This window comes from Pimephales promelas, chromosome 11 (assembly GCF_988280905.1).
Source record: "Pimephales promelas chromosome 11, fPimPro1.hap1.1, whole genome shotgun sequence".
NCBI lineage: Eukaryota > Metazoa > Chordata > Actinopteri > Cypriniformes > Leuciscidae > Pimephales > Pimephales promelas.
In genome coordinates this window covers 26307409-26329221 of record NC_142779.1, presented here as the reverse complement: position 1 = coordinate 26329221, position 21813 = coordinate 26307409, and the positions used below count along the sequence as shown (strand labels likewise).

Here is a 21813-nt window from a genome sequence, read left to right as displayed (position 1 = left end):
AAGGTTACCGACTAATGGCAATGGAGAAACGACAACGACAGCAGTATGCCGGAAAAACCTGCAAAAACAGCTGTGGTCTAAAGATCCACCAAGCCAGGATGAAGTGTTTGGAGAACGAACATGTGTCACAGCGCACAGATGTTACATCTGATAAGACGCAGGAGGAGCCGAGCCAGGAAGCACCCCATAGTGCTCAGAGCCTCCGTGTGCCACTAATCACCCCCCCAAGTCTTCTGCCCCAGGCAAAGGTGCGAATCAAGTGGCCACAGGCCTGTAAGACGGCAGTCTGGAGGCAGTTCGACGAGGACGTTGACAAGGTGCTTGAAGCAACAGAGAAGGGAGATGTGGATCAAAGGCTGCAGGCAATGACGACCATCATCTCCAGGCTAGCGCAGGAGAGTTTTGGTGCCGAGGAGAAGCGATCAACTCCAACCACCCATTCCATGAACCACAGAGCAGCGAAGATTCACAAAATCCGGCAGGAGTTGAAGTCCCTCAAGGAGCAGTACAAGGAAGCCAGTGAGGAGCAACCCCAAACCCCCGCCCCCTGCAGGAGTTGAGAGCTGTCTTGAGGAAAAGGATGATGACCTTGAGCAGAGCAGAATGGCGTCGAAAGGACAGATCCAGAAAGAGAGCTTTGTTTATTGCCAACCCCTTCAGCTTCACTAAACAGCTCCTGGGACAGAAGCGCGACGGCAAGTTGCTCTGTTCAAAAGAGGAAATTGACCAGCATCTGCATAGCACTTACAGTGACCCTCACCGGGAGGAAGAGTTGGGCCAGTGCAACATCCTTATAGATCCACCTCCCCCCACCAAGGAGTTTGACAGCAGGGAGCCACTGTTGAAAGAAGTCCAGGAGGTTGTGCGTAAGGCACGATCTAGCTCTGCCCCTGGACCAAGTGGAATCCCATACAAGGTCTACAAGAACTGCCCCTTGCTACTCAGGCGACTCTGGAAGATTATTCGAGTCATTTGGAGAAGAGGAAAGGTGGCACAACAGTGGAGATTTGCTGATTGAGTCTGGATCCCCAAGGAGAAAGATTCCAAGAAGATCAATCAGTTCAGAATAATATCATTGATGAGCGTGGAAGGCAAGATCTTCTTCAGTATAGTAGCAAGGCGTCTTTCCAACTTCCTCTTAACTAACAACTACATAGACACATCTGTGCAAAAGGGAGGAATTGCTGGAGTCCCGGGGTGCTTAGAACACACGGGAGTGGTGACTCAGCTTATCCGGGAAGCTCGTGAACACAAGGGAGACCTCACGGTACTGTGGTTACTGGTTAGACCTACTGTAGCCAATGCATATGGCTCTATCCCCCACAAGCTGGTCCAGACCACCATGACCAAGCACCATGTGTCACAGCATATTGCAGATCTGATCTTGGACTATTACAACCATTTCAGGATGAGAGTCTCTGCAGGAGGTGTGACATCAGATTGGCACAAACTGGAGGTAAGAATAATCACAGGCTGCACCATCTCTGTGATCCTATTTGCGGTGTCTATGAACATGATTGTTAAATCGGCAGAGCCTGAGTGTCGGGGGCCCCAAAGCAGAGGAGGGGTCCGGCAACCGCCAATCAGAGCATTTATGGATGACCTGACAGTCACCACAGAGTCAGTGCCAGGAGGCAGGTAGATACTCCAAGGGCTGGAAAAGCACATCCGGTGGGCTCGGATGAAGTTCAAACCAGCCAAGTCCTGTTCGCTAGTGCTGAAGAAGGGCAAGGTCACGGACAGGTTCCATTTCAGCATCGAAGGAGTAGAGATACCATCACTGTCAGAACAGCCAGTGAAAAGATTGGGCAAGGTTTTTGACAGTAGCCTCAGAGACTTCGCATCAGTCAAGTTAACCGTTCAGGAGCTGGACATCTGGTTAAGAGCGACAGACCGTTCTGGCCTCCCCGGCAAGTTTAAAGCCTGGATCTACCAACATGGTATACTGCCAAGAATACTCTGGCCGCTACTTGTGTATGAGGTTCCCATATCCACGATGGAGACCTTGTGTTACGTCCTGGGGACGTATTATTATGAAAAGTGTTTTTGATTTGTATTTTACTTTGTTAAATTGCTGTGTTTGTTGTGCTCTGTCAGTCTCTCCCTCACTCTGATTGCATTGCAGCTAATTAGCCACACCTGAGGCTCGTGGAGAGTTGCGGAGCTGCACTATAAGAGAGCAGAGTGAACATGGCTTGAGGAGGTTCACTTCTCCCCTGCACCAGACTTGTGTTGTTGTGTATATGGAGTGCTAAGCTGGTGTATTGACCTGGTCTGTGGAAGACTATTCTGTCTCTGTGTGTACACGTTGCTGTTTAAAGATAGCAAGTAGGGTTGCTTATCAAGTCGTGACAAGTTCTTTAAGGATTTCTTTATAACTCTGTTCTGGTAACTAAAAGGTATTGTATAGAAATCTTTGCATTTGTTTTCTTTTATTTCTTTTGGGGAACGGTAGGGAGACCGAGTCATCTTTTATTTTATATCTCATTATTTCCTGTTTTTGGTCAGTCAGGGAGTAGAGGGAAGCACTTGTTGTTTATTTATTTTTCTTTTACCTGTATAGGTTATTTAGTTCTGCTCAAACAGTAAGAACCTTTTTGTTTGTTGTTTTGGTGGCCATCTCCTGAAGACTGCATTCCCCCATTATTTTCTTTGTTTAAATACAATAAATCTTTTCATTGATGATATCCAGTGTTGACTCACATTTCTGGGGCAGAGGATGGAAGGGAACCCTCCACGCTTGCGTTTAAGCTTTACTTAATTTTTATTTAAGTTTGTTACCCTCTCCCAACCCTAGACTTTGGATTGATCGTAACAAGTGGGGGCTCGTCCGTCCGTTAACTGGCTGCTGGTAAGTACTCTCTTCTCTCAAAATTTGACTGTTTTTGACTGTAGGTGCGGAGGAAGGACAGCAATTTGGATAATGGAATTTGATTTTACTGAGTTTACGCTTTCTCCTACTATTGAAGCATTTAATTGCTGTAAGAAAAAGGATCTAGTGTTAATAGCAGATTTCTTTAACATTTCTGTAAGAAAAGATCTCACTAAACAAGTGCTTAAGGAAAACTTGTATGAGAAATTGGTAGAGGATGGTATTTTGCCTAGAGAGAGTGAAGAGAGCACTGAGGTTAGATCATTGGAAGCGGAGAGGGAGGATGTCAACTATGAGTCGGCTATGTCTCAGGATCCAAACATTGTTTTGAAATTGAAAGAGTTGGAACTAGCAATTAAAAAACAGGAATGTGAGGCAGAAACTATAAAGCTACGCATAGTGGAGAGGCAGGCTGACCGAGATATCCAACTCCGTAGGCTGGATCTAGAATCAGAGCGTCTGGCTAGAAACCCAATCCCACTTCCACGTACTAGGTTACCCTTAACAACTGGTGGTAGTACCGGCACCGAGGACTTTTCTCATACACCTCCTAGTGATTATTTCGACGTCAGTAAGTATATCAGACTTGTACCTCCATTTAGAGAGACCGAAGTCGACTCGTACTTTGTCGTATTTGAGCGCGTAGCTAGTAAATTGAGGTGGCCAAAAGATATGTGGGCTTTGTTACTCCAATGTAGTCTAACCGGAAAGGCTCAGGAAGTTTGTTCGGCTCTGCCAATTGAAAGCTCTCTTGACTATAATATTGTTAAGGCGGCAGTGCTGCGAGCGTACGAACTCGTCCCTGAGGCCTACTGACAGAAATTTCGTAATCATTCGAAAACAGTCAAGCAAACGTATGTTGAGTTTGTGAGAGAGAAGAGAGTTCCTTTCGAAAAGTGGTGTTTTTCTAGCAAGGTTGCATCCTTGGAGCATTTACAGGAGTTAATCTTGCTAGAAGAATTTAAACATTGTCTGCTGGCGAATATTGTAATGCACTTGAATGAACAAAAAGTGGTTTCATTGGCAAGTGCTGCGGTCTTGGTAGATGAGTTTGTGCTGACTCACAGAAATGTGTTCTCAGCCCACACATCTGCCAGGTCTCCATTTGCGAATGTGGAAAGCTCGGCAACACTGCGTGCTGTAAATTCTTTTAAAAGTGAGTCTGCATCCAAATTTGCGCGAAAGCCTACGAACGGTGATGATAGGCGTGTTTGTTTTTTCTGTCTTGATCCAAACCATTTGATTGCGGACTGTAAGGCTTGGAAACAAAAAAATGCGACTTCCAAACCCAAAAATGTAGCACTTGTGCACACCATGTGTTTTGACAGCTCTCTTAGTGGAGAGAGTTATCATCCTTTCTTGTTTAAAGGTACAGTCTCCCTGTCTCCTGATTCTGGTTGTAAACCTGTAACAATATTACGAGACACAGGTGCTGCTCAGTCTTTTATATCTGAGAGAATATTACCTTTTTCTGCTGACTCTTTTACGGGTAGTGATGTGCTGATTCGTGGAATTGAAATGCATTGTGTGAATGTGCCACTTCATACCGCGTATCTAAAGTCAAGCTTTGTCAGTGGTGAGGTCAGTTTAGCAGTGCGCCCACAGTTGCCTGTTGAGGGTGTTGATCTGATCCTAGGGAATGACCTTACGGGTGGCACAGTCTTTCCTAGACCAGTTGTATCATATACTGTAAACCGAGTGCAGTACAGAAATCGGATCTGGCTGAAAATTTCCCGTACGTTTTTCCTGCGTGCGCAGTTACCCGTGCCCTGTCCAAGAAATTTGAGGAGGTGGTGGATATCTCAGATTCATTTTTGGTTAAGAAGCCTGACTCTGTGGAGTGTGTCCTGTCTGTTACCCCAGACCCTGACCGTGATGTAACTGTCCATGAAAAGTTAGCCTCTGAAACCCCTCTAAAGGCAGGTAGAGAATACTTAGCGACAGCACAAAAAGCAGATCCTTCCCTAGCCAAGTGTATAGCGGCTGCAGATGGTACTTCACCTGTGTCTAATTCGGGTGTAGCTTTCTTTTGGGAACGTGGATTGTTGATGCGTAGGTGGAAACCCCAGCAAGAAGACTTAGGCTGGCAGGAAGTGCAGCAGATTGTCTTGCCTGTTGATTATCGGCAGCAAGTCTTAAAACTTGCCCATGAAAATGCTTTGTCTGGACATGTCGGTATTACGAAAACCTACCATCGAATTACTAGGTTTTTCTTTTGGCCTGGTCTTAAGTATGCAGTGTCCAGATTTTGTAAGTCATGTCATACTTGCCAGCTGGCAGGAAAGCCCAACCAGAAGATTCCACCTGCACCTCTGTATCCTATTCCAGTTGTGAGTGACCCATTTGATCGCTTAATTGTTGACTGTGTTGGACCGTTGCCCAAAGCTAAATCAGGACATCAATACATTCTGACCATGATGTGTGCTGCAACTCGCTTTCCAGAGGCTGTTCCGTTACGCACGTTGAAAGCAAAGGTTGTAATCAAAGGTTGTAATCAAAGAACTGCTCAAATTTTGTTCAACTTTGGATTGCCAAAAGTAATTCAGAGTGACCAAGGGTCAAACTTCACTTCCAGGGTTTTTAAACAAGCACTAGAAACCCTTGGTATATGTCATCAAACTTCTACAGCATATCATCCTGAGTCCCAAGGTGCGCTAGAACGGTTCCACCAAACCCTTAAAACAATGCTTTGACGATATTGTGTGGAAACCGGGAAAGACTGGGTTGAGGGTCTTCCTTTTCTGATGTTTGCTGTGAGAGAGTCTGTGCAGGAATCCCTTGGTTTTAGCCCTGCTGAGCTGGTGTTTGGCCACACAGTGCGTGGACCTCTAAAACTGTTAAGTGAACAGCTGCTGAATCCAAGTTCTGTATCTTTGCCTGTCGATGATTATGTCACTTCTATTCGTGAGAAACTCCACAAGGCTCAAACTCTTGCAAAACTTCATCTGTCTACAGCACAGTCTAAGATGAAGGTTCATTTTGACAGGAAGTCACTGAAAAGAGATTTTAGTCCTGGTGATAGTGTCATGGTTCTACTTCCAACTCCTGGTTCAATTTTGCATGCAAAATTCTCTGGTCCATACCTGGTTGAAAGGAAGTTAAGTGACTCAAACTTTCTGATTGCGACCCCAGACCGCAAATGTAAAAGCCGTGTTTGTCATGTAAACAGGCTTAAGCTCTATGTACACAGGATTGATTCTGAATTGACAGTAGATCCAACTGTGGTTCATCCACCAGTGTCCTCTGTTGCTACAGTAGGGGTAGTGGGGAATTACTCCTTGGAGGAAGATGGATTTGTAAAGATGTGCCAATTTCCTCCACACGGTTAAATAACTCCGCTATAATGAAAGATCTCCCAAACTTTCTTTCTCACCTAAGTACTGAGCAATCTTGTAGCTTAGTTGAATTACTCTGTGCCTTTCCTACCTTGTTTAATGACGTGCCAGGTAGGACTACTGTGTGTGTTCATGACATCGATGTTGGTGATGCTTTTCCTATAAAACAACATCCTTACAGAGTAAATCCAAGAAAACGTGAGATCATGCAGACAGAGGTTGAGTATATGTTGCGCTATGGGCTGGCTGTGCCTAGCCAGAGTCCTTGGAGGTCCCCCTGTTTACTTGTCCCAAAACCTGACAACACCTTTCGCTTTTGCACGGATTTTCGGAAGGTCAACAACGTAACAAAACCTGACTCATTTCCGCTTCCGAGGATGGAAGATTGTGTAGATAGAGTTGGTTTAGCACAGTTTGTCACAAAACTAGATCTGCTAAAAGGTTATTGGCAAGTGCCACTCAGCAAACGTGCCTCTGAGATTTCAGCGTTTGTCACGCCTGACGGCTTCCTAGAATATCAAGTTCTAGCTTTTGGAATGCGAAACGCGCCCGCCACGTTCCAGCGTATGATGCATCAAGTACTGTCAGGTGTAACTAACTGTGAGGTATATCTGGATGATATTGTGGTATATTCAGATAATTGGACAAATCATGTGAAAACACTCAAAGAGGTGTTCCAACGTCTAACTGCTGCTGCCTTAACTCTGAATCTTGCCAAATGTGAGTTTGCAAAAGGAGTTGTTACATATTTGGGTAAACAAGTTGGTCAGGGAATGGTTAAGCCTGTTGAAGCTAAGATTGCAGCCATTCTTGAGTTCCCTGTACCTAGTAATAAACGAGAGTTGAGACGCTTCCTCGGAATGAGTGGATATTATCGAGGTTTTTGTCCCAATTTCTCTGCCCTGGCATCTCCTCTTACAGACCTCCCTAGTACGAACCAAAGATTCCTGTGGGATCGTGACTGTCAACTTGCCTTTGATGCTGCCAAAGATCTCCTCTGTTATGCTCCTGTGTTGACGGCTCCAAACTTCAATTTGCCTTTTAGTCTGCAAGTGGATGCAAGTGCTAAAGGAGCTGGTGCGGTTTTGCTACAAGAGGATGAGTACCAGATTGAACATCCTGTCTCTTACTTAGCGCATACTAAAAGTGGCGCTGTTCTATGGCGACACGCAGCATCAGTTGTGCGCAGTGTTTGTTTGTTTGTTCTATTTTGTGTGACTAATGTAACAAATAGTTCATTGTTTTTTTCCAAACCTGACTTGTTGGAAAACAATGTCTTACCTCAGAGTGACTGGCCTTCTACTCATTTTGGCGCTATTTGGTCATTTTATGCGAGTGCCCTGTTTGGATTACCATCTCCGTTACAATCGGGAGTTCCTACTGTCACTTCGGAACACAGGATTCGTAGACCCAGCTGGAAATTTTCCGGCGGAGATCATTGGGCATGGTCCTTCCAATGGAGACCAGGGAACAAGGCCAACAAGGGTGAGGAAACGAGGCAGCCGTGGCGGAGTCCGTCGGAGGCTCAAAAGACAGGGTCATCGGAGGATCCCTCTCCCCTCAATAATCCTTGCCAATGTACAATCTCTCCGGAGTAAGGTGGACGAACTCCAAGCAAATGCCAAATTTGTATCGGACTACAGGAATGCATGCCTTATTGCACTGACGGAGACGTGGCTTAAAGAGCAGGATCTACAACCCGATTTGGAAATCGATGGCTTTGGAGTACTGTTGCGACTTGACAGGGATCCGGCAGCAACAGGAAAATCACTCGGTGGTGGTCTATGTTTATATGTAAACAAGAGTTGGTGTAACACAGTTACGGTCAGAGAAACTGTGTGCGCCCCTGACATTGAACTTTTGTCTGTCTCTCTCTGTCCTTATTATTTGCCAAGAGAGTTTCCACAGATATTTGTCACACTCGTATATATTCATCCGAGAGCAAACGCGGAGAACGCATCAAAGACTATTGTAAAAACGGTGCAAAGGTTACAAAGCATCTCCCCTGACGCGCCAAATTTTATAATGGGCGATTTTAACCACTGTAGACTTGGTAAGTCACTTAGTAACTTTTCTCAATATGTTACCTGCCCTACAAGACATATGAAATGTTTAGATCTCTGTTATGGCACCATCAAGAAAGCTTACAGGTCATTTAGTAGAGCTCCTCTAGGTCTATCTGACCACAACGTTGTTTACTTGGTTCCAGTTTACAAAACTGTTCTAAGGAGAACAAAACCTGAACGACGTTTGGTTTCGGTCTGGTCTGATGAAGCTACACAGGAACTATTGGACTGTTATTCATGCACAGACTGGGACTTATTTAAGGAAGTGTGTTCTGATTTGGATGAACTTGTTGAGACTGTTTCTGCTTATATAAAGTTCTGTGAAAATGAAATAATTCCTAAAAAAGCTATTTCAATTTTTCCAAATAACAAACCATGGGTGTCTAAATCTGTTAAGCATCTTATTAACCAGATAAATATTAGTTTTATGCAGGGGGATGCCATAGCCTATAATAATCTGCAGAAGCAAGTTAAGAGGGAGCTAAAACAAGCTAAACTTAAATATAAGGATAAAGTTGAATCCCATTTGAGCAGTGGCCAGTCTCGCCCTGCATGGGATGGGGTGAAGTCAATGATGGGCTTGCAATCCAATAAATATAAAACCCTCTCCTTTGATGGCAAGACAGAGTCTGATCTGGCAGATGTGTTGAATATTTGTTATAATCGTTTCAATATTTATGATTTTACTAAAGAATTATCCGTGTTCAAGGAACCATGGGTAGAACAAAATGTGGCTATAAAAATAGATAAGGATAGAGTTAAAAAAAATTCTTAGGGGGGTGAAGGAAAGAAAGAGCCCTGGCCCAGACAATATTGGTGGCCGCCTTATTAAAAGCTGTGCAGAGCCACTGTCGGACATACTTGCCTTTATATTTAATAAGTCACTTCAGTTACATCGGGTCCCTCACCTATGGAAAGAGTCAGCGATTGTGCCGGTGCCAAAGATAAATGTACCCAAATCACTCAACGATTTTAGGCCAGTGGCTCTTACCTCTCTTATTATGAAATCCTTTGAGAAAATTATTAAACAGGAGATTATAGCAATGACAAAGTCTCAACTTGATCCCTTACAATTTGCCTATAGAGCAGGTAGAGGAGTTGAGGATGCATTAGGCAGCCTGCTAAATACAGTCTTTAATCATTTGGAAGGGGCGAACAAATTTGTGCGATTATTATTTATTGATTTTTCATCAGCTTTTAACTGCATTCAACCCCACATTTTAGCAGATAGACTTTTAAAGAACTACAACATTAACCCAGGTCTAACAGCCTGGTTAGTTGACTTTTTAACTTTAAGATCTCAAAAAGTTAAGGTTAATGGTGTCTTATCTGATAAACTTTTATCTTCTACTGGTTCCCCCCAAGGATGTGTCCTCTCTCCTCTTCTTTTTGTGTTATACACAAACGAATGCCGGTCGCACTATGATGATAGACAGATTTTAAAATTTGCAGATGATTCTGTCATTGTGTCTCTTTTAAATGAAAATGTGATTGATCATGGACCAATATTGAAGGATTTTAATGAGTGGTGTAAGTGTTCCTTTTTAAATATAAATGTGTCCAAAACGAAAGAACTAATTATAGATTTTAGGAAACAGAGGCCATGTCTCCCCCTTACTATTATTGACGGCCAGCCCATCGAGGTGGTACAGGAATACAAGTACCTTGGTACAACAATTGACAGTAAGCTATGTTTTGATTCTCACATTGATGCTGTTTGTGCTAAAGCCCAGCAACGAATGTATTTTCTTCGTAGATTGAGGAATTTTAACATTGACCGCACCTTGATGAAAATGTTTTATTCCTGTTTTCTTGAGTCTGTTTTAACTTTTTGTTTTATCTGTTGGTTTCGTTCCTTGTCTGCAAGGAACAAAAACCGACTAGAGAGCATTGTCAGAACATGTGGCAAGATTGCAGGTATTAACTTCCCTCCCCTCTCCCACATCTACTCCAACAGAGTAGCCAAGAAGGCTCTAGCTATTGCAGCTGACCCCAGCCATACTTTGTCCTGCCAGTTTAAGCTACTCCCCTCAGGTCGTAGGTACTCCATGCCCAAATGCAGGTCAAATAGATATAGAAACTCTTTTATCCCGACTTCAATCTCAATATTAAATAAACTACCAGAACTGTTTTAATGTACTTCTATTTAATTTATTTATTTTTTTTATGTATTTTTGGGGACTGTGTGTTTTATGCCTTGTGGTAATGTTGCGTGTTGTGCCTTGTGTGTTTTTTTCTGCTGGTTGTACAAATAATTGCCCTCCGGGGACAATAAAGTAACCTTAACCTTAACCTTAACCTTTTCTAAAAAGTTCTCCAAGACTCAGCAAAACTACTTGTAATCGAAAAGGAAGCTCTTTCCTTGTTGTTGGCTCTTCAACATTTTGATGTGTACTTGGGGAGTAGCTCCAAGCCTATTGTTGTATATACTGATCATAACCCTTTGGTCTTCCTTTCCCGTATGTCAGGTTCCAACCAGAGGCTATTACGGTGGTCACTCACTGTCCAAGGGTACAATCTGGACATACGACATAAAAAAGGCACTGAAAATGTAATGGCAGATGCTCTTTCTAGAGTTTAAAATGGACATTGTTAACTGTGAACTCTGCACCTTTTTGAAATAAGAAAAATGGTAAGAGTGTATATTTGATTACAAACTGTAGTTTGTATTCTTGGTGGTGGGGGTGTTACGTCCTGGGGAGGTATTATTATGAAAAGTGTTTTTGATTTGTATTTTACTTTGTTAAATTGCTGTGTTTGTTGTGCTCTGTCAGTCTCTCCCTCACTCTGATTGCATTGCAGCTAATTAGCCACACCTGAGGCTCGTGGAGAGTTGCGGAGCTGCACTATAAGAGAGCAGAGTGAACATGGCTTGAGGAGGTTCACTTCTCCCCTGCACCAGACTTGTGTTGTTGTGTATAAGGAGTGCTAAGCTGGTGTATTGACCCGGTCTGTGGAAGACTACTCTGTCTCTGTGTGTACACGTTGCTGTTTAAAGATAGCAAGTAGGGTTGCTTATCAAGTCGTGACAAGTTCTTTAAGGATTTCTTTATAACTCTGTTCTGGTAACTAAAAGGTATTGTATAGAAATCTTTGCATTTGTTTTCTTTTATTTCTTTTGGGGAACGGTAGGGAGACCGAGTCATCTTTTATTTTATATCTCATTATTTCCTGTTCTTGGTCAGTCAGGGAGTAGAGGGAAGCACATGTTGTTTATTTATTTTTCTTTTACCTGTATAGGTTATTTAGTTCTGCTCAAACAGTAAGAACCTTTTTGTTTGTTGTTTTGGTGGCCATCTCCTGAAGACTGCATTCCCCCATTATTTTCTTTGTTTAAATACAATAAATCTTTTCATTGATGATATCCAGTGTTGACTCACATTTCTGGGGCAGAAGATGGAAGGGAACCCTCCACGCTTGCGTTTAAGCTTTACTTAATTTTTATTTAAGTTTGTTACCCTCTCCCAACCCTAGACTGGGGGTAGATCGTAACACCTTGGAACGAAAGGTCAGCAGCTGTCTCAGGAGATGGTTAGGGTTGCCCAGGAGTCTCAGCAACATCGCCCTCTATGGAAACACCACAATGCTCCGGTTGCCTCTGAAATCCCTGGAAGAGGAGTTTAAAGTGACTCGGGCACGCGAGGTTCTGGAGCCAGTTGCACCAACAGGGCTTATGCCTGGTCTCAAGGTAAGTAGGTCTTAACTCAACATTCTAAGTTCGACCTAATAGTTACGGCCGTTGCACCATCCAGACTTAAGTCCTCTTCTCGCTAAGACCGGGTGTAAATCTTACGCCTAGTCAGTAGCAGGCGTACAGTCAAAATCTAGGCAAGTTTCTATAGTAACCACTTGTTGATAACCGATAACTCAGCAATAAAGACATGGCGCGCCTTATACACAGACTTTACAATGAGCGGGACTTTATATTAGACGGGAGAGAGTTATTAGGGACAGAAACAATCCATTGGACATTTACAATGATGAGGAGCTAATTGAGAGGTTTTGATTCTGTCAGAGAGATATTTATGAACTTGTTGATGAGCTGTCACCCGACTTACAGTTTATGTCGAACCACAACGCAGCATTGCCACCGGCATTACAGCTCCTAATAGCGCTACGTTTTTACGAAAATGGTGCGTTTCAAAACACTGTTGGAGACATGATTCCACAAATCCACCGCATGTCGAGCCATCCGCAGAGTCTCACTGGCACTGAGCTGCCGCCTTCCGCGATCTGCTCACCTCCCCACTGAGGCTGAGTGTGCGGTGATGAAACACCGACTCCGCCGGGTCTCTGGCATTCCTGGTATTGTGGGCTGCATCGATGGGACTCGCGTTCGGATCCAGGCACCATCTGAGCATGAGTATCTGTATGTCAACCGCAAGGGATACCATTCAATCAATGTGCAGATTGCGTGTGACGCCAATGATAAAATCTTTAATTTGGTGGCAAGACGGCCTGGATCTGCCCGTGACGCACGCATCCTCCGGGAGAGTGCGTTATATCATTATTTCGAGGCTGGAAGAATAAAGGGGCTGCTTCTCGGCAAAAGTGGATACCCACTGAAACGCTGGCTGATGACGCCTATAATTGGTCCGAGGACTGAGCAAGAACGACAGTATAACACCATCCACACCACCACTAGGTCAGTCGTTGAGCAGTGCATCGGAGTCCTCAAGCGCAGGTAAAATCCTTTGCCTGTGCCGCTATCGATGGCACTGATAAAGTGCGATCACTGAAAATTATACTATACTAACTATAGCCTACTAACTATACTGAGACTCTCCTTATATTAATGCATAATGATACATTTAAAAGTCAATGGCCAAACGGATCTTTATAAAAACCCACATTGTTATTGCAGATAAAATATAACACGGATTTACATTTAATATATATATTTTTTTATCAGGTTAAACTTTGATTAGTCACCAATCAAAGTAAGTAATCATTAATTATTTTTTCTAGGTTTCATTGTCTTCATCGAGAGGTACGAATGCACCCTGAGCGAGTCTGCACCGTAATAGCAGCGTGCACTGTCCTCCACAACATCTGTGTCGCCAAGAGGATCCCTCTCCCTAGGCGACACCATCAGCCGGTGCCGGAGGAAGATGTCGAACCTGTGGACCATGCAGGGCATGAAGATGTTGGTGGACGACTAGTCTGTACACGCATTATTAATTCTTTATAAATGTAAAACTATAAAATGTAAATGTAAACTATTGTAAAACTATTGCTTCACCTAAAATAATTCTACTTATTCTCTGCAGGTTTTAAACCATAAAGCATAAAAAATAAACAACAAAGAAAGTCCCAGTAGGTCTATAATAAACTTTTTTTTTAATGTACATATTATTGTCATTGATTTATTTCACACAATTTGCCATTAGGCTTATTTACAGAATTACAAAAGACCGCCCATTCTCTTCAGAAATAGGTGAAGATGATCTATTTAGGCCTATCTGTGTTTGGAGCAACTTTATTTCTAATGATATTTTTTGCTTTTCAATTTCCAGCTTTTCCTGCTCGGTCTGTAAGTTTTTTGTTTCAGCCTCCACTCTAACAATTTCTTTTTCAAGGAGTGTCTGCTGCAGACTTTCCAGCCTCCTCATCCGTTTCCCCGGCGGTGCACCACTGCTGCCTTCATACGAACTTTGAGGAGTGACTGGCGGCTCTATCGAGTCTGAAAACACAGATAATCTGTCATAAAGGATACTGTTATCTGACAACTACTAAAACTGTTAGGCTACTCTAATATCTATGCTACACACCTCCACAATTAACACTCTCGCTTGAGTGGTCGTCATCCATCTCTGGAGGGACGGCAGTTTCTATGTCGATACCGCCACTTTCCGCACCGATCAAACCATTGAAAGCTGGGGAATCCTCTCCAAAGATATCAACAATTATGTCACTGTACACAGATGTTTTTGAGGGTGAGAAAAATCTTTTTTTGCCTTGCTCAGGAGGTCTTTCCACTTTTTTCTGACATCGCTCTCTGTCCGAAAGCAGCCGGAGTCAGAGCAATCGTTAATCGCTTCCGTTATCTGTCTCCATGTTGTTTGTTTCTTCTTGTTAGTTACTGCGTTTGATTGCTTGGCAGTCAGTGTGTGTCTGTGCTGGCTGTACAGCTCTATTAGTTTTCGTATCTCTATGTCAGTGAAATTTCCTTTACTTTTTCTTCGATCCTCCATTGATACGGCTTCAATTTAACCAAACAGCGTAAGATAGTTTACAACGTAACCACAGCAACACACGCTGCTAAGCAACCACTATAGTTCCGTGGCCATTCACAGGAACGCGCATCGCTAAAACCAGGCGTAGTTATGCCTAGGCTTAAGTTTGGTCGGTGCAACCGACGTTAGGTCAACTCTAAAGACTGGTCTTAACTAAGACCTACTTAGCAGTTAGGACCAGGCTTAGTAAAGCCCTGTTGGTGCAACTGGCCCCTGATATATAGAGACTCCAACGACCCAAAGGTGGCCCAGGCAGGAGTTCTGGCGAAGACAGGGAGGAAGTGGAGTGCCCAAGCCGCTGTGCTGGATGCACAGGCTCAACACAAAGAGCTTGTGGGAGTCGTGGCCCGAGGCAGAGCAGGCTTGGGGATGTTCCCAACACCTCCTCGACAAGAGCTGAAGGGGAAGGAGAAGTGCAGCCGAATATATGAAGAAGTTACTGTGGAGGAAGGAAGGCTGAGCAGAGCTGCTGGAATGGGGCATCAACAGGGGGACTGGACCAGGTGGGAGCAGGCCATGGACCGCAAGGTCACCTGGACGGAGCTCTGGCAAAGCGAGCCGCACTGCATAGCCTTCCTGATTCGGGCAGTGTACGATGTCCCGCCAAGCCCAGCAAATCTTTGTACGTGGGGGAAAGCAGACACACCAACTTGCCAATTGTGCCCAGCTTGTGGAACACTGGAGCACATTTTGAGCTCCTGCCCAACAGCGCTCGGCCAGGGTCGTAACACTTGGCGTCACAACCAGGTGCTGAAAGCTGTTGCAGACACCATCAGCACAGAGATCGGCCAAGGCAGCAACACCATTCGCCCAATCGCATTTGTTAGGGCAGGAGAACAGCCGCAAACAGGGAGGAAGGCACCAGCAGGAATCCTGGCATCAGCCAAGGACTGGAAACTTTCTGTGGATTTGGAGAAGCAGCTGAAATTCCCCCAGCACATCGTCAGCACAACTATGAGGCCAGATATCATTCTAGTCTCAGAGAGCACCAAGAATATAATCATCATGGAGCTGACCGTGCCATGGGAGGACCGTTCGGGAGAAGCCCACGAAAGGAAGATGACAAAATATGAACATCTGGTCACAGACTGCTGAGCACAGGGCTGGAAGGCGAGATGCATGACTATCGAGGTTGGCTGCAGAGGATTTGTGGGGCGCTCCCTCCACAAAGCCTTTGCTGCGCTGGGCATTGCAGGAACAACAAGGAGCAGGGCCATCAAGAACACCACCGACGCAGCAGAGAGAGCCTCGAGATGGCTCTGGATCCGTAGAGGAGCACCATGGGGGCAAGCGAGTGCTACCTGAACACAAGTCGCGGTCTGATCAGCCGTGGCTGGGTCGCATGGGAGAGGGTGTCTGACGTTGAAAGACCCGAAACACCGAGGACCCCAGGTTACATCACTGATGATGTGTTCAGGTGCATCTGAAGATGTGTTTCAAGAACTTGAAAGTAATATGTTCTGTTATTTTCTTACTTTGTGTCAGTTCCAGCGCATTCCAGCGCAAGAATTTTAACTCAGTAGTTTAAAAAATGTTCAAGCTGTCACCCAACAACAGTGTCCAATGGTGTGGATGAATGTTTCTTGCACATACTGGGGCAGCACGCTTTTGCGCCCACTTCATTGTCTGATCTCACTGTCACAAACATTTTCAACAAAAGAGCAATTTCTGAAACATCTGGGTCCCAAGAGGGCGCGGTTGGTGGTCGACGACGCTATGCCTTGTCACCCCTAAGCCCCTCTTCCATCGCCAGCGAACAGCAGTGGCTGTGTCCCGGACGCACTGACACCTCCGCACACTCCCTCTGCCCTTCGACGGAAGCGGGTCCGTGTTGCACCACACACACAGACCTCCCTCCGGGCTGCTATGCCGTACGGGTCGGGTCCCAGCATCCACCCCGGGTACGTCTGTGGTGTTTTGTGCAGTTATAATACATTGCACAAACTTGATTATAACCAGATTCCATTTGGACATTGCAGCATCCAAAGTCAATCAGGTTGATCTCTTTTTTCCTTACAGGATGGCCTGAAACAAAATACAGAAAGTTATTGTCTTCAGACATTATATTTAGAGATTTGACTTCAGAATTGTGTCACAAACAATAAAGATACAACATATAAAAACAAATGAATAATAATAGGGAGTCAAAAAAATGTGAATACCTCTTCTGATCATGGGCTCAGTGACTGAAACCATGAATGGGACAGGATTTAGTCCAAACCAATCCGTCGGCTTGGGTCCAGCTGCAGGAGACACTGAATCAGAAGACGGCATTCTGTGCAGAACGATGAGAGACAAAGAGCCGGGAGAGTCAGATTATAACCTTGAACTTTACATCTGCTATCTTTGTAATAAGCTGTAAGATTTGAGATTCTAAACTGTAATTTCAGAACTTCCAGAATTCCTGGCACAGGTTTTATCTTTTTGTGATGAATACCATCTCACCGTGTGACAAGCCAGGCTGATTCCAAGTGCCCGAATTAATCACCCGCAGTTCACTGGGTCCTGGAAAGTGTCCAAACACAATTTTGAATAAGAGGACTCCAAGTGACCACACAGTTGCAGGATTCCCATGGTACCTGCCCTCTGTTTTGAACTCAGGGGGGCGATATTCACGTGTGCCTGAAGGAAAGACATTGTGTCTGATGAGTAGGCTTGAAATATATTTCTAGGACATGCTACAGTTTAAGTCCTAAACAACAGTTTTATGTCTTCATACATACCAGAGAAATAATTATATGCAGATTTCTTCAGGAGATCCCCACATCCAAAGTCAATCAGTTTAGTCTCTAATGTTTCTGGATTGATCAGTATATTCTCCATCTTAATATCTCGGTGGAGAACTCCACTGGCACTGCATGCGTTAGTGGCGTGCGTTACTTGCCACATGACAAGTCGCGCTCCAAATTCGCTGAGAGTTCCTCTAATGAAGTTACGCAGATCTGTGCATGGTAAGGGGCGCTCCAAAACCATGATGTAGTAGTCCAGCTCGTCCTGCCAGTCCAGTAGCTGAATGATCTGTGTAACTTTAGGCTCCCTATTATTAACCAGGATTAACAGGGCGACCTCTAATGGAAGGGGTGCGGGATGACCAGGCTAGAAGAAAGATCGTTGTTAGATGGGGGTGCTTTCCCAAATCAAGATTTAGCCCAGTCTTGAACAAATTGTTTCCATGTTTTACATTTAAAAATGTCAAAGAACATGGAAAGAGTAGTCTACTTACAATGGAAATGTACTGCATTTTCCTCGGCTTTCTGGCAATTTTTACTGCCACCTGATCAACAGAACAAAACATTTGTCAAAACAAGGGCACTAAAAGTGGACATAATATACACTAATATTGTATGTAGAATAATGATACCCCAAGGCCATCCTCCAGGCGTTTCGCTTCATAGACAATGCCGAATCCTCCCTTACCAAGTATTCTGCCAAACTGATACCGGCTCAAAATATCTGGTGGATTTGCAGGCGGCTGGACTTCGAGGCCACTGAAATCTGCCACTACATTTTGATAGAATTCTGAAAATATTAACCAAAAACATGGTTAAATTAAATAATAATGAAATCCTTCATTCGCATACATTATGATGATTCTTCAGTTAGGGGCATTTACTGTATGATTATGCTTAATGTTAATTAAGCTTCCATTAATGGATGCTCATATCTAGCTGAAGGATTATGTCAAGTTTTTGTTGTACAGAACAAAAAAACAATTACAGATTCTAATGGCAAGGTTATCTGAGTTACCGTTAGCATGTCTCTCGTATATCGGCACAGCAGTCTCATCCTGACCCTGATCTGAGCTGCCTTTCGGGTCACAGGAAGAGGGCGCGGACGCCACCTCAACACTATTCATCCTAGGTCTCTTTCTCGCAGGCCCCTCGTCCGGGTGAGAACTCCGTTTTCTCTTCTTGCTGGTGGTAACAGTTCTCCATGTGTTTTTATCCGTGTTTAAAGATTGAACAGAAGTCATGGAATACAAATCTGATCCTGCCCTTAATTAAACTTCAATCAATTGCGTTTTGAAATAACATGCAAAGGTGTGGATTTTTTCTTATGATAATTAATGACACGTGATTCTAGGAACAGAAAATCCCCCTATTCTTCAATAATGGATGACCATAATTAGGTTGAAGTATTTTTGAGGCACAGAGCTGTAGTTAACAAAACCAGTAACCGGTTACATGTCTCATAACATGTTCATTTGATTTACCATCAGTGCTTCTCTCAGTAGTCTGGTCTTGCACTTGCTGAAGCTGACCTAGGCTGTCTAATGTGTCAGAGGAATGAAAAGATGGCAGCTTCTCAAAACTACTCTTTCTCTCCTAACTACCATTTCCCTCACTAACACGGTCAAACTGATGGTACAAAAAAAAAAAAAAAAAAAAAAAAGAAGAACGAAAAACAGGGTTATTGTTAACATAAACAAATTTAAGAGATTTGACTTCAGATATTTTTTTCTTATGTCACAAAAGATGAACAACATATGAAAACAAATGCAAAAAAATCAAATAAAAGAAAGACGTTCAAAGTCATTTGTAGCTGAAATTAGGCTCAGTACCTTAAACCATCCGTGGAAAATAGTTTTCTCCAAGCGGTTTAGGTCCTGCTGAAGGAGGGGTCGAATCAGATGGCAGCTTTCTGTTAAGAACAATGGGAGAGAGAGAGAGAGAGAGAGTCAGATTATAACCTTAAACTTTACACCTGCTGTCTTTGTAATAATAAACTGTCAGATGTGACTGTGCTAATCTGTAAGGTCACAAAATCCGGAAAAATTCCTGCATTATGAACAAGCATCAACATTTTGGCTCAAAATGTCCTCTATTAAAAGATACATAATTCATAGTTGGAAAAAATATTTATAGGGTGCCATGAGGACGTTGAGCGGTGGCAACACCAAAGCAAGCATCCATGGATAATTCTTATGGGGTTCATGGGCTGACTGTCATACACATTTGGATAAATTAATGTGCAAAACAGCAGAATTACCACAAAAAAAACAAAAACAAAAACATCTATACTGTTTAAAATAAATAAATAAAAAAATAAAAAAAATGTCAATATCCCATTACACTGGCCATTAAACACAACAAAGGGTTTTAAAAAATGTCTCTGAGCAAGTAAAAATATATTATTTTACATAGGCCAAGTAGCCTAAATCACAAGTTTAAGTGACATTTTTTCACATTGAAGTGCCACTGCTTAAAATCAGCAGAAGAAATACTGATTGTGTGTGTGTGTGTGTGTGTGTGTGTGTGTGTGCGCGCGCGCTATAGGCTACTGTGATGATTCTGATGGGCAGATGGGGTGGCAATGCTTTACTTTAGGGTGGCAGTTGCAACCCAAATTAACATGAAACTTCAGCACTGAAAAGTGTGTGATCTTTGAGATTATAGCTGTAACTCACCCTCAACTGTCAAGTCCACTTTGTTGCCAATTAGTGCTGGACTGACGAAGTTAAGAGATGGCAGCTTCTCAAAACTACACATCTTCTCCTTTCTCTCCAGCCCCTCGATCGTCAAATGCTCCTTCCTCCTCCTCTTTCTCTGGGCCACGAACACCTCAGCGCTGCCAGAACTCATTTTTTCTAGCCATGATAATTTCCATTCGAAAATAGAAGAATTGTCATCAAGAAAACTTAATCGCCTTTGTATAATGTTTTGTTTGTTTGTCCATGGCGCTCGGGCTTCATGTCATAGGCGAACTTACACGTTATTCCGCAAACGACGCCAGGCTCGTTCTAAACTTTTTCGCTGATATCCCTTTTACATTACAGTTTTTCTCGATTGTTTACACACATTTTCTGGTACTTGAGACACAATGACCACAACATGTAACTCATTCACCAACCCCCTGAACAAATTCTACTGAACTACAAGCAATTCCTGCTTTACACTCAAATTGCAGTTCTAAAACACACTTTTTTTTCAAAACACTACACACAATTCTCTGAAGTTGGCACAGTTTTCATGCAGAAAATCTCTTGTTTGCATGAGGAACACACTGCCATTCAAATACTCACACTGACTCACATGGGCAAACATATTTCACACAGTTTTACAATTAGCGATCAGGGCTTTAGCATAAAATACCAAAACCAAAGAGAGGATGCAGATATTTTTTTATTTCTTTTTTTACTGTAACAGCATAAAAAATTCTGTTGTTTTGTATAGACCACTGCTGTGCAACTTTGTGTTGGTTGGGGTGTACAAAATGTGCGATCTATCTCCCATTGATTTTGTGGGGAAAATAAAATATATTTGTTACCGTGTATTTGTGTGTTCTGGGTATAAAAAACAATATTCTAAAATATTTTACAACACAGTTATGTATGTAATGTCTGTAGTAAGTGTAACAATGAACAAAAAATGCCTAAGTCATTACAGTATGATGAATGGAGAAGAAGTGTTTTCCATTCATCATAGTGTTTTACTTTGAGCACATCAGTGTTTAAATGGTTCAAAATGTCTATGATGGTTTGTGTGTGTCATTTGAAAACAAAATACCATTTTGAGAAGAAATAACATTGTTTTTATGGTAAAGTTTCATTTTGCAGGAGAATTGAGGGGTTTTGCCGATTGTGTGAGTGTTTTTAGATTTGTGTGTAGAGTTCTGAGAATATGAGGCATTCTTTCAGAAAATGTGTGTAAACAATCGAGAAAAACTGTAAACGAATTCTATCCACATTCATTCATTAAATCCAAAAATGTTTTTTTTTTATTATTATTCATGGAAACAAAAACAAATGAGCGTGATCACACAAAGAAACTACTGCGGTAAAAATATAGCTAAAGAAGTTTTTATATTGCATATGCATATGACACAGTTAAGCAAAATCACACGATCAAGAGTTAAGAGTACCATCACGATTGAAAATGTGAAACAGTTCATATGATTAATATTTCATCTGTTCAATAAACAAGTAATTACAGTTTTTGCCCATTGCTTGAACACTATAGAACCATGCTTAGACTAAAGTAACACAACTTGAAGCTTTTTTTTACCATGCCTCAAACACATGTACCCATACTTTAAACAAAAGCGTTGCTTTGCACTCTAGTTGCAATTCTGCAACACACTTACTCCTTTATGCAACACACTTGGTCCTTCATACTACACTCTATTTCATACATAAGACACTTTGTTCAAAAATGAAATCTCAGGGTGCCATTTGGAAAACACATGTATTCAAAATACAAAACACATTGGGTTATTGCAACCACTCAAATACACACCCGAAGGCACTTAATTGCAAAACTAAACACCAATCAGCCAGCTACAAAATGCCCTCAGTTTAGCCATTT

The 21813-nt window shown here is 42.9% G+C and overlaps 1 protein-coding gene and 1 pseudogene across 1 annotated transcript; one reads left to right on the top strand and one right to left on the bottom strand.

Moving 5' to 3' along the window:
* The first annotated feature begins 365 nt into the window (after positions 1-365).
* On the top strand, positions 366-16538 carry LOC120468576 (uncharacterized; annotated as a pseudogene).
* A 181-nt stretch (positions 16539-16719) lies between these two features.
* On the bottom strand, positions 16720-18365 carry LOC120468590 (serine/threonine-protein kinase pim-1). The gene is made up of 6 exons (XM_089117415.1): positions 18257-18365; positions 17871-17962; positions 17733-17783; positions 17233-17605; positions 16955-17131; positions 16720-16784 (listed from the first exon to the last, which is right to left on the bottom strand). Exons 1-6 carry the CDS (start codon positions 18363-18365, stop codon positions 16720-16722), a joined length of 867 nt encoding a protein of 288 aa, XP_088973541.1.
* Positions 18366-21813: the final 3448 nt, after the last annotated feature.